At 31.7% G+C, this 13,695-nt stretch overlaps 1 protein-coding gene and 1 long non-coding RNA gene across 2 annotated transcripts in view; one reads left to right on the top strand and one right to left on the bottom strand.

Moving 5' to 3' along the window:
* The window catches only part of LOC144545604 (uncharacterized), a 50,272-nt gene that overhangs the window by 17,337 nt on the left and 19,240 nt on the right, over positions 1-13,695 (top strand). The window lies entirely within an intron of this gene.
* On the bottom strand, positions 1,018-11,993 carry LOC144545450 (WAT1-related protein At4g30420-like). Its single transcript, XM_078294029.1, has 7 exons — positions 11,760-11,993; positions 10,848-10,916; positions 10,243-10,359; positions 2,264-2,498; positions 1,619-1,774; positions 1,340-1,491; positions 1,018-1,219 (listed from the first exon to the last, which is right to left on the bottom strand). Exons 1-7 carry the CDS (start codon positions 11,942-11,944, stop codon positions 1,018-1,020), a joined length of 1,116 nt encoding a protein of 371 aa, XP_078150155.1. The 5' UTR covers positions 11,945-11,993.

Raw genomic sequence — 13,695 nt, 5'->3', positions numbered from 1 at the left:
CTTGCAATTACTTACTTTTAAATGGGCTAATCTGAAAAATTGGTATGAGATGCAATTAATGGGCTTTGGTACCTTTGTATGTTGAATTCACATACCCTCAGGTTACCGGACTGAGTACAATTGAATCAGACGGCCCAAAATTGTTCTATTTAACTTTACACGAATCTCGAAGCACAAATAATCCTGCCCCCTGTCATCCCGAATCCCAACCGGCTGAGAGTAATTCTAAGCCGTCCGTTTCGATTGTGTTGAGTCAGGTACCTGAGAGGATACGAATCCAAGTTAGTTACCGGACGCATTTTAGGACACTAGAGATATAGATGGAAACTTCGCAATTCAAATTTTTTTTATTGATTCATATAGATCGGAATCCTCGTTAATTAAAAAAAAAAGAAATTGTAACATTTGTCTTCTATTTAATTTGTTATTTTCTCAAGTATTGTGCAGTGTGCACATTAAGGTCAATATTTAACGTCCAAAAGCAATAACAATAGTTTTGCTCCTTATTAAATTCAATGATAAATAAAATTAATAGGTTGTTATATATTTTTCATTTTTATTAAAATTTATTTGACATTAATTTTAACTTATTGAACATTAAAAGAAAAAAATAATTTCAGTATTAATGTCTCATGTTAATTTTATATTTTTGCCTTACCATAATTTTTTATCCATTTTTTCTATATTCTTAGTAAAAAACAAGCTTATGAAGAAATATCTAAAATTCCGAACTTATTCAACGGATTCGCCCAATTCTGATTTCATGGTCTAGTGACCAATTCCAATTCCAATTCTGATTTTGATTTTAATAACCATGGAACCAACTTCACCAACCACATAAAACACATGTTATTCAAGAGAAACATCTAAGGCCTTGTTCGGCTAAGCACTGTGCGTCTGGGAAAAAAAAATTCACTCAGAGTAAATTTTTTTTTTCCACGCGCACAGTATTTCGCCCATTCAAATTGAACCTAAATCCAAACTCATTCTCGTTCCCACTTGGCAGCCGAACAGAATCTAAATTTCTATATTTTGCATATTTACAAGAAGTGGTCGTCTGGTACTATGTTCACCATGATTTTCTTTGCCATCTAATGATATAGTTACTTCTGAAACACCTACAATTTCAACTGGCTCTTCTCCCTCTCCCTTGACTTCCTCTGCTTTTCCCCATAACACAGTGTACATTCCACCAAATATAGCAACTGTACCTATCAAGCTAAATACGAAAAAAAGGACTTTCTGAGAGATCTGGTATAAGTTTAATGGACTGTAATTTAAACAACCGCATACCACGTTGTGAAAAGTAAACATATAAAAGAAAAAAATCGAAACGCACCTTCCAATGTGGAGTTCCTCATGAAGTGTTATAGAAGCCAATATCACTGTGGTTACAGTATTGAGCGGCATAAACATGGCGCAATAAACAGGTCCTCTTACTGAAACGCACCAAGATTGAAGGTAATAACCTACCGCTGTTCCAAAAACACCCTGTATCAGAGACACCTTGATTCAGATCGATTAGTCAAAATGAACCAAGTATTCCTTAACTATATTGATTTTCAAATTATGAATAGGACTGAAGTGATAATTGGTCAGTACAAGTGAAGAAATATACCGAAAATAAGCAAGCTGAAAGCTCAGTAACAGTATTGATTTTCCAGGCACTTAAGTTTGGCTCCAGGAAAAACACAAATGTAGCTGATTGGAGTGATGAAAGAAAGCATAACCAAACTGTTTGTGGCAGGTGATCAATGTATTTACAAATTGGTACCTGATAGTGAATAAAAGATCAAGTACAAGAGCAAAATGAGAAGTTCATTTTAATGCTTGCAAGTAACCTCTAGCTGTAAGATGGAAATTATAACATAATAAAAAAAATTGAAACTTACAATACTTGTTTTGCTTAATCATAATTTTTTAGATGTGCAACATACTCATGCTTGGTATGAAAAATTATCTGACAAATGTCTAATCAATAAATGAAATATGATGCCAAAAAGTGTTCTTTATCACTTATGTAGATTGTATACAAAATCTGTTGTGATATTAAAATCATTTCGGCATTGATCGAAAGTCGAAAAATTTAAATGTTAATTAGCCAAATTGTGGCTGGGAGTACCAATTAGTTTCCAGATGCTCCTAATTTGATACATGATCTAAAACCCCCTACAATTATAGTCTTTTAATCCTGATAAGCATTGAATTGGTTGTCAAATCTGTTACATGTATAATGGAAATTTGATTAATATGGAACAACCACCTGTAATATGAGCCACAAAGACCAACAACTAGTTGCTCCAAGTAGGCAAACAACAGAAAGTACCCATCTGTAGCTTACAGAGTGCAAAGCTGTTCCAAAATTTTGATAAGCATTTGACAAATTTAGAACACCAGGGCCTTTATAGAAGGTCAGGATCATTGTTCCAGCAACACAAACTATAGTTCCAATTATCTTAGCCCATGTTCTCAAACTCCTTAGTTCCACCTTCTCCAATCTAGCAAAATTATGGAAAAATTATTGGTAATGAATTGTTGATTTCAATGTTGAGGGTTAAAATGTCTCGTGTCTTTCATACCTCATCATGCTTTCAAACAGTCGATGCAAACCGCTCAACATAATCTCAATAATATTAAAAAGAGATTGAAGACTGAATTTTAAATATTTTTTTTAAATTGTTCACTAATTTTTTTTAGATAGTTACAAAATCATTGTTTCTGGACCATCCAAAAACATTGATTTTGTACATATCTACAAAAATAGTAAAAAGTTTGCAAAAAGATATAAAATTTGGTTATGAATTATTGTTGACGTTATTAAATTTCAGGTTGTTCTCCTTTGAAGTTTAAAAATATGAAGGCTGAAACTTTTTTGGTTTATAAATTGATAGATAGCAACTGCAAACCACTACACTAAAATTTGGTGCATGAGGAATCCGGTGCCAGAAAAAGTCGCAATCTCTTTTTTGAGATTATATTTTTAAATTTGGGTAAATTCTCAAATTCAAACCACTAATCTTGTTCTTTATTATGATGGATGTGTCCATGTAAAATTTTTATAATTGCTGGAGTTCATTTTTATATAAGAAAACAGGTTTGGTAAAAAAAAAAAAAATTGGAAGAAAAGTACCCAACTGAAGCTGCCATCACAAATGTTATTACAGGTGTTATGTTAGACATAACAGATGTCAAGGAAGCATTCCCCAATTCCAGACCTATATAATGTAAGAGCTTGTTTCCGGTGCCTCTGTTGATTATGTGAAACAACAACAGTAAAAAGTTGCACAAAACGAGATATTAAACCATATTCTCAAACAGAAAATGTCAAGGATTAAAGTAGTTGTAATGTATTTACCCAAAAAATGCAGCAATAAAAATCAAACAAAAACCTTTCAGGCTGAGAGACATTCCAGTTACTCCTCTCCTGTGTATAATATATATTGAACTGTTATCAGAAAGGTTATCATATATGAGGAGGGATTCAATTACATTTTTTTTGGTGACACCGAGTTACACTCTCTATTTTCAAAGTTTTCAAAATTCAAATAGTCAATCCAAACCGTTCAATATAATGGATATATTAAACTGTGCTTGCAGATAAAATTTTACATTTTTACGAATTTTTTTACTATTTATTAAGTATTTAACAAAATCGTTATATTCAGACCATTGAATTTTTGTACCCATATTAATAAATAGTAAAAAAAAATATAAAATATGATTTGCAAACACATTTTAACATATCCATTATGTTGAATGGTTTGAATCAACTGTTTGGACTTTAAAAATATAGGGTGTAATCCGGTATCACCAAAAATGGTGTAATTGGATGTCTCCTCATCATATATACATAAGAGTAAAGCTAGCGTGTGACATGCTCATCAAGAAAGTTTGGTGAGCATAACTCCAAAAGTATATCGGATCGACGTCAAATGTCAAATCCAAACCGTTGAAATCCATGTACTTCATGAATGATGCATATATATGCAAAATTTTGAAAGTTTCGAGTTTATTTGCTACACGGTCAAGTGGTCAAAGAAATGAACATTTTATTATAAGTTATTTTATATATTCAATTTTTATTATTTCTTTGACCACTTGACCGTGTAGCAAATAAACTTGAAACTTTCAAAATTTTGCATGTATATGCATCACTCATGAAGTACATGGATTTCAACGGTTTGGATTTGACATTTGACGTCGATCCGATATACTTTTGGAGTTATGCTCACCAAACTTTCTTGGTGAGCATGTCACACGCTAGCTTTACTCCATACATAATATTCAAAAGTTAAAATGTCGCCTTAAAATTTTCTTATTAACAGTGAATAAGAATCTTTGGGCACAACTATTTCTTACTATGTAATAGTACAACTTTTCAGGTACCAGTAAATAATCAATTTAGAGTATACTTCCAAGAAACTTAAATATTTGTCCAAAATCAAACAGCTGATGCTGATTCCTTTTTTCTTTACAAGCAGTGGAAAATTTGGCAAATTCTCTCCCCACTGAATGAAATCAAATAACTGAATTCTAGTTGTTTTGGTCCTTCCTAACATGTATCTTCTGCCATGTAATTTTTTTCTTTGTTTGATGGAAATATTAGTAGGTATCTCCTACTAATTTCTTCTTTGGGGAATTATTTCATGTATACCCTTCGACAATCATGAAAATACGTATTGTCCCTTCAAAAATTCATACTGTCAAATTTATCCTTCCAAATTTTAAAAACTCACAAATTTTCGCTATTTACTATTTTTTATATTAGAACTCATATTTAATTTATGGAGTTTTAATTTTACCATTTTAAGAGAAATTTATTGTCTTTCAATTGATCGGTTTCTTAAGCCAAATGGTTCATTTTCCTATACTTGTGATGCACTAGCATATGCTTAAATTCCACTGTGTATGTGTTATAAGTCCAATTAGAAAACTAAGCCTTTTGCTTACATACGCTACAACTTTTTTTGATAAAGGATAAAATGAGAACTTCATAAATTTAAATGAGTTTTCATAGAAAAAAAATAATAAGTTGGGTAACGTTGTAAGGTTTTGAAATTTAGAAGGGTAAATATGAATTATAAATTTTAGAAGGGAAATACATAATTTTGAAATTTTGAAGGGTATACATGCAATTTCCCTTTTCTTTTTATTAAACCTCTTAAATTTTGATGACATAGAGGGCCATTATATGATCAAAGCCAGTGAACGCAAGTATTAAATTTTCTCGTGTATCTTTGATATTTGCTTCAAATTTCACAAATAAGCCCAGAAACTAATTAATTTGACCTCGCTAAAAAAATGCAGCTCTCCTATGCATAGTGACAAGATTCGTGTATTATACCCGAATAATTCGTTTTTTTGGTGAAGCTGAACCGAACACCGAATTATTCGGTTGACCGATTTAAACCCAAATATTTCTCTAATTTTACGAACTATTTGCCAATTTTTCCCGAATTTTTCTCAGAATATATATATATTTTTTGGTTTTCTTTTTTCTCTCTTGCAGGATGAAGATCTCTGGTCCGGATAATTTCAAATTATTCTCGAATTATTTTCGAATTATTCCTGAATCACGAATTTTTGACCTTGCCGAACCGAACCCAAATTATTCATTTGTCACTATGCTCCTACGCTACTGATCAAAACCAATTGATTCTCATAATAATAACATAATTAAAGTTATTCATACCCAAACCTCCAGATTAATTTCGATCAAGCGCTATATACATGCATAGTAGATAATTGAATAGAGTCCAGATAGAAATTTGATAGAGAGAGAGAGAGAGAGAGAGTACCCTCTGGAGAAAAATAAAGGAGGTAGAACAGCAAGAGAAGCAATAGACTGTCTATAGACAACAAAGACAAAGTTGCTGAAGCCTTGGTTGAATGCTGCCTTTCCAAGCAGATCCATCACTGAGAAGATGCACATCGTCGCCACCATCGCCAGGCATGGTTTGTAATCGTCCACAGAGAATCCCATCGTTCTGCTGTTTTTTTTTGGTTGCGTGCTCCACAGCTCCTGATTGTTTATGTTGAGAAGTTGACGAGGTTGGATGGGAACTCATGACTAGGTTTTTTTATGACTTCAGTACTCTTCACATGCCCCATTTTTTAGGATCCGTATCTTCCAGGTACCTGACTCAACACAATTGAAATGGACGGCTCCAGTGCTGATTGGGATGGCAGTAGGGGCAGTATTATTTGTGCTTTGAGATGCGTGCCAAGTTAAAATTTTCATTTTCGGAGCGTCCGATTCAATTCTATCAGTCACTGAGGGGATACAAATTTTTTTTTTTTTCTTTTTTTTTAAGAAGGCCCTCTACATTAACTCAAAAGGAAATCTTTTGAGTTAATGAATTTCAAATGTCTGATTTTAAATGGAACCAGTTCGATTTTTGCTTACAACTTAGAAAGTTCTTTAATATTAGTGTGAATCTAGTTCGCACGAATTTTAAAACATATCGGATAGTTGAGATTCATTAACTTAAGAGATTCTCTTTTGAGTTAATGCAGAGGATACGAATTTCTTTTTTTAAGAGGAGTTTCAAGTATATCTTTTAAAAACGTCAAACTTACGTATTTTCCATCTAAAGTTAATATTCTCATATTTACTCTTTTAAATTTCAAAAACTTTTAAATTCACTTTTAAATTCACTTATTTTATTGTTTTTTATATTAAAATTTATTTTAAATTTATGAAGTACCCATTTCATCATTTATTGAAATAAAAATAAAATATATATGACATGTTTAATCAAAATGGTTCACTTCTCTATTTCTGACGTATACACAAGCCGCTTGTAACAAGCGTATATCTTAATGTCATTGTATATATGTCAAAGATAGACAAATTAATTATTTATCTTTGGAAACCAACCAATTAGAATATTGACATTTATCTTAATGCGCTATACTTTTTTATTTTTTTAATAAAGAATAAAATGAGTATTATATAAATTTAAAATGAATTGTCTTAGAAAAGGGAGTAAGATGGATAAATTTGTGAGTTATTGAAATTTGAAATGTTAAATATAATAAATATTATGAAGTTTAGAGGGGCAAAACGTAATTTCAAATTAAACTTTGAGTTAATGAAATTTCCCATTAAAGAAAAGGCACATGAAGAGGACCGAACCACACTTCCCTGAACCAATTTTCAAAATTCAAAATCAAAACCCTTTTTTCTTCCTTGTTCTTTCAAGATACAATTCAGAGGTGGTCGATGTATTAATTCCTTTATCTTTGGAACCGAATATTCAAAATCCGAAATTTAAATCTTAAACTCTAAATTTTAAATCATCAATATATTTCTTTTGACAAATCAATTTTTTTATTTCTAAAAAGAATTGTTAGATATACCCGAGATTTTTATTTTTACTCAAAAAAAATATTTTTTATTAAAAATAACCACAGTTCGGCAAAATTTTTAAAAATACCCAACCCACGGAAAAAATTCGCGGAAAAATATTTTTTTTTGGGTAAATATAAAAATCTCGGTGATGTGAAAAGAAAAAAAAACAGTTGTGCCATCATTTCAATTCTATAAATTTTCATATTATTTAATATGAAAAGAAAAAAACATACACTGTGATGTTTAATACTGATTGGGTGATATGGATGGCTCTACATATTGAGTACTGAGTATGGATAAGGATTTATTTTCGTTAGCTAAATGGCTAAACGGATATAGATACTGATATATATTATTTTGTATCAGTCAATCTGTAGAGTAATTATATAATATATATATATATTATATTCAATTCATTCCTTTTTCATAGTTGTGTCCAAGATGGACCACACTAGTGATTCTTTTTTTTTTCAAATGGTTTAAGATGAAAATAATCTATTCTTTTTTACAGTGAAATGGATTTGCGTGGTTTTTTATATAATAATGTTTGAGCAATAATTAGTAATATATATTATTAAAAATGATATGAAAGAAAATGTATGCCTTTTGTTATAAGCATAATATTGTGTTATAAATATTACTTTTTTTATATGAATGCTTTATTATCTAGTTAACGAATTGAATTAGTTAGAAGAGATATATATTTTTTTTTTTGCTTTATAAAAAAAACTATTAGTTAAAATTGATTGCACTTTTGTATTTAATTTTTATATTAGTATTGTGATTGCATATGTATGAAATGATGAGTTTTGATGGTCTATTGTAAAAATAATAAAACTATTCTATTAGTATTATTCGTTATTCACCTGCTACCGTTTCGTTACCCGTCAATCTTAACGGGTATGTATAGAGTAGGGTGAGGTCAATTCTAAATGGGCATATGGATATGAAAATACTTCCACCCATACTGTATCATACCCATTGACACTCCTAGTTTTACCACATGGTACAAAAATAATATACTATATATATACTTTCTTTTTTAGGAGAGTTTAAATGTTTTCATCATACCTCTACTTTTTATTTTTCTAATAACAAAGTTTTAAAATTTATATATCAAAATAAAACCATAAAATGTGATTTATATTATTTTCTCTACATGTATATAAAAAAAATTAACACTTTTCACTTGATATGGATAAAAATTAACAAAAGTGAAAGTCGAAATATCTTGATATGGATAAAAATTAACACTTTTGAAAGTGTATATTATTTCCATATCAAGATATATTTTCAAGCTCTTGATACTGATCAAATAAAGTCGAAATATTGTAATATTTTATACGTGGATAGCAAAAATAATATAGATCAAATCTAACGGTTTATTTGTAAGATGGAAAATATTATATAATAAAAAAATTGAAATGTAAAATTGTATTTTTTGTTTAATCATATATAGTTTTTATGTGTGCGACATACTCATATTTGGGGAGGGATATACTGACAACCCTGGCCGGATGGTAACCAACATCAGTGTCATTCTAATTGAAAGCCCAAAAGTGTGTTCTTTATCACTTATGTAAATTGTGTCCCAAATCAGTTATGATATTAAAATCATTTTGGCATTGATCCAATGCCAAAAAAATTAACTGTTAAGTTGCCAAATCGAGCCATGGAATGCCAATTGGTTTTCAAATGCACCAAAATTTGATACGTGACCTAAAATACCTACAATAATAACCTTTTGAATTCTGGTAAACATAATGTTGGTTGTCAAATATATTCATGAATCATGCAAATTTGATGAATTCAGAACAATCACCTGCAATAAGAGCCATAGAGACCAACAACTAGCTGATCCAAGTGAGCAAACTACAGCAAGTATCCATCTATAGCTTACAGAGTACAGAGCTGTTCCAAAATTTATATAAGCATTTGACAAATTTAGAAAACCGGGGCCTTTATAGAAGGTCAGAATCATTGTTCCACCAAAACAAACTACAGTTCCAATTTATCTTAGCCTATGTTCTCAAACTCCTTAGTTCCACCTTCTCCAATCTGTCAAAATGATAGAACAATTATTGGTGACGAATTGTTCGTTTCTCAGCTCCTAGATGTTGATGTTATTAAATTTCAAGTTGTTTCCAACTTTCCCTTTGAAGTTTGAACTATGAAGGCTGAAACTTTTTTATTTTAAAAATTAAGAGATAGCAACTGAAACCACTATAATGCTAAAATTTGGTAGAGTACATGAGGATTCCTGTGCCAGAAAAAGGCACCTCTTTTTTGAGATTATATTTTTAAATTTGGAAGTAAAAGTACCTCAAATTCAAACCACTAATCTTGTTGTTTATTTATGATGGATGTGTCGACATAAAATTTTATGAGTGAGGCCAAGGTACTATGCATAGGGCACTTTGGTCCGTACTACGGATCCATATTTTCATTTTCAATGTCTAAATAGTCGATCAAAACCGTTCATCATGATCTTCATATGACAATGGACTTCGAGGTCAAATTTTACATTCTTTTTAATTTGTTTACTATTTTTTATAGGTAGAAAATCACAAATTTTGAATGGTCTAGATCAAGTGATTTTGCACCTATTTAAAAAAATAGTAAATAAATTCTAAAAAAATGTAAAATTTGACATCCAAGCACATTTTCATATGATGATCATGTTGAGTGGAACATATGGACTTTTTGGATTTAAAAAAAAGAGATATGCATCCATAGTATGAACCAAAGTGCACTATGCATAGAACCATAGCCTCACTCAAATTATATAATTACTGGAGTTCATTTTTATATTAGAGAAGTGAAAATAAGGGACAAAGGCAAACTATAAGAAAACAGTTCTGGTAAATTTTTTTTGAAAAGTTAAGTACCCAACTGAAGTTGCCATCAGAAAAGTAGTCACAGGTATCATGTTACCCATAACAGATGACAAGGATGCGTTTCCCAATTCCAGACCTATATATTGTAAGATCTTGTTTCCGGTGCCTCTGTTCATTATGTTGAACAACAACAGTAAAAGGTTATAGAAAACGAGATATTACCCACATTCTCAAACAGAAAGTGGTAAGAATTAAGAGTGAGACTATGGTAATATGCATATTACGGATCAACTCGTGCTATGAATTCCAATTTATATTTTCAAAGTTCAAACAATCGATCCGAACCATTAATCATGATATCCATAAGAAAATGTACTTCCAGACCCAATTGTGCATTTTTTTTTGTAACTTTTTTACTATCATTTCAGATAGGTAGAATACCACTGCACTTTTGGATGGTCCAGACTTTTCAAATCAAGTGATTTTCAAACTATCTAAAAAATGTAAAATTTGGATTGCCAATGCTTTATATGAGATCGACTGTTTGGACTTTAAAAATGGAGATATTAGTCCATAGCGCAAACTGTTGTGTAATATGCCTAGCTATTACCATGCATAGCCTCACTCAAGAATTAAAACAGTTGTATTGTATTTACCCAAACAGTGCAGCAATAAAAAGCAAACAGAAACCTTTCAAGTTGAGAGACATTCCAGTGACTCCTCTCCTGTGTATAATATATATTAAACTGATATGAACATATACCTATAAGTCAAAAGTCAAAATTGTACACAGATCCTTCTATTTAATAGTTGAAATTTTCAGGGGTACCAGTAAATAATCAATAAAACATGGAGAGAAATTCATTATCAAATAACTCAAATACTGAAATGAAGAGTATACATCCAAGAAATTCAAATTCTTTTTGAAAATCAATCAGTTGAAGCTCCCCACTGATTGAAATCAGATAACTCAATTTAGTTCTTTCCTCCTTCCTAACCTGTATCTTCCGCCCTGTAATTTTTTCTTTGTTCAATGGAAATAATAGTAGGTGTCTCCTACTAATTTCTTCTTTGGGGAATTTCATGCATATCTTTCAAAAATCTCGAAAAATACGTGTTTTTCCTTCTAAAATTTATGTTATCATTTAACCTTCAAAAACTCACAATTTATCCAAATCATTTAAATTTATAAAGTTCTCACAAAGGCAATCAGCTGGGTAAATTTGTGAGTGTTGAAATTTAGAAGGAAAACATATGATATTATGAATCAGAAAGGGAAATACGTAATTTCGAGATGTTTGAAGGGTATACATGAAATAGCCCCTTTCTTTTTAAAGCTCTTTAGTTTATGATTGATGACATTGAGGGACCATTATTAATTTTTTTGTTATTAAATTTATTAATTTAATAATTTCCATGACTCCATTCAAATTATTAAATTTCCTTGTCTATCTTTCATAGTTGATACTAATTTCACAAATAACCCAGAAAATAATTAAATTGACCTCACTGAAGAAATTCTCTCCTCCACTGATCAAAACCCATTAATTCTCTGAATAATTACTTACCCTTTGGAGAAAAATAAAGGAGGTAGAACAGCAAGAAAAGCAATAGACTGCCTATAGACAGCAAAGACCAAGCTGCTGAAGCCTTGGTTGAATACTGCCTTTGCTAGCAGACTCATCACTGCAAAGATGAACTGACACGCCACCATCGCCAGGCTTGGTTTGTAGTCCTCCACAGAGAATGCCATCGTTCTCTCGTTTTTTGGTTGCGCGCTCCACAGAGAAGGCCATGGAGGTTCGATGGGAATTTACTAGTTTTTTATTATGACTTCAGTCCTCTTCACTGTTCAGTAGCCTTTTTCTTTTGGGAGAATTGGTTCCATGCCACTCCAAAAGTTGAAAATTAGAAAAATACCACCCTAAAACATCAAGTTAGTTTAATGCCACCGCAAAATCTTTTTATTTAGCTAATTGCCATCTATACTGTATTGTTCTATAATTATATAATAAAAATACTAAAATTAATCATGTTGACAATAATGCCCCTCATCATCCCAAGGAAATGGGATGATGAACAATGCACCAGGTTTTTCCGTAGATGCGAAGAGAGCACGCGTGCTAGGAGACGTGAAGCCTCGCGAGTGGCTGCGATGAGCTTCTTCGATAGCTCCGTTGCGGTGGCTCGCCAGTAGAGCGGGTCGGTGTCATCGCAAGCTGCTGCAACGCTGGATTGAGGGGTCATGTTGGAGGAGATCGAACCGGCGCGGCGGTTGAAGAGGGAATTGAGGAGGGAAAGAGGCAACGGAGGCGTGATGCGAAGGAAGGTTGAGGTGGAAGTGGGGTCGGCTGGTGAGACCCGTTGTCAGGGGGGCAATTATGCTGTGTGTGGGTTTTGTGCTTCTTATCGTTTGATCTCTCTTCATGCTCTGGGATCTGTAAAGATCAAGAGATAAAACAAGAAGGTCAGTATTGTGTAATACATGCTAAAGTTATCACTGTTAACCTCTGTGTAAAATGGAAATCAGAAAATTGAGAATTATTTTCATTATTCTCTCTGTTATCTCTTTCTCACACTACCACTGAGACAGGTGGGGTACTGGAGAGGTTTTAGCTTTCTCTCAGAGACGGCAAGGGAATGATCTGGTGTTTGAAGAGGATGAAATGAAGGCTAAAATTGGAAATACCAAAATACATCTCAAAATAAATTATACACAGATCATTTTATAATTAAAAAGGTATAAAATTTGTATAATTGTGGCAATTTTATAAATTTGATAACTTTAGAGTGGCAAATAACTAATTTCATATTTTGGGTGGCATTTTTCTAATTTCCAACTTTTGGAGTGGCATAAAAATAATTCTCCCTTTTCTTTTGGTTTACGTTTCTCAATGTGTTTGGTCACTTTTTTTATTTTTGTCAATGAAACTGTTTGGTCACTTGGTGGTTGGTGCGATGAAATGCTTTGTTTTGTACGTTTGATCCGTACGGATATTAAAGCAGAGGCATGAATAATGAAGTGAATCGGAATATTGAAACAAAGATACTGTAGTAAAAAAAAAATCATTGGTAATTAAGATAAATTACGGGTGTAACGGGTCTAACTCTTTTACCATATCGATATGACCTATGCTAGTCCCGCTTTTGTACCGTTTTTTGATCGGGGATGAACAACGTAGGGGTGTAAACGGTCGGATATGGATCGGATAGTGATTTTATCGTATTCGTTATAATTTTTCGAATACAGATACAGATACGGATCAGATATTAAATGTTATGGATATAAATTAGATATCGGACAGATACAAATATTTTTCATCTATTATATTATTAAAATATTAGTCAAAATATTTATTATATTATTAAAATATTAGTACATAACTGGTTGCTATTTAGTTAGAGAATCATTCTCTGGAACTAGGAAAAAAGGGATCGGATAGAGAGTTAGGCTAGAGTGATTACTGTGTAAATAACCCTTAATTTTATAGTGGACTAACGACT

Source organism: Carex rostrata, chromosome 28 (genome assembly GCF_964058835.1).
Source record: "Carex rostrata chromosome 28, lpCarRost1.2, whole genome shotgun sequence".
NCBI classification, from domain to species: domain Eukaryota; kingdom Viridiplantae; phylum Streptophyta; class Magnoliopsida; order Poales; family Cyperaceae; genus Carex; species Carex rostrata.
Note: the sequence above shows the minus strand (reverse complement) of the source record. Positions and strands in the feature narration are given on the sequence as shown.

What these genes read in the sequence shown, in the direction of transcription:
- LOC144545450 (XM_078294029.1), bottom strand. Translation starts at nt 11,944, where the DNA reads ATGGCATTCTCTGTGGAGGACTACAAACCAAGCCTGGCGATGGTGGCG. An exon ending in CCTTTATTTTTCTCCAAAGG is followed by an intron (nt 10,917 to 11,759) that starts GTAAGTAATTAT and finishes TATTATACACAG; the next exon opens with GAGAGGAGTCACTGGAATGT. An exon ending in TTTATTGCTGCACTGTTTGG is followed by an intron (nt 10,360 to 10,847) that starts GTAAATACAATA and finishes CATAATGAACAG; the next exon opens with AGGCACCGGAAACAAGATCT.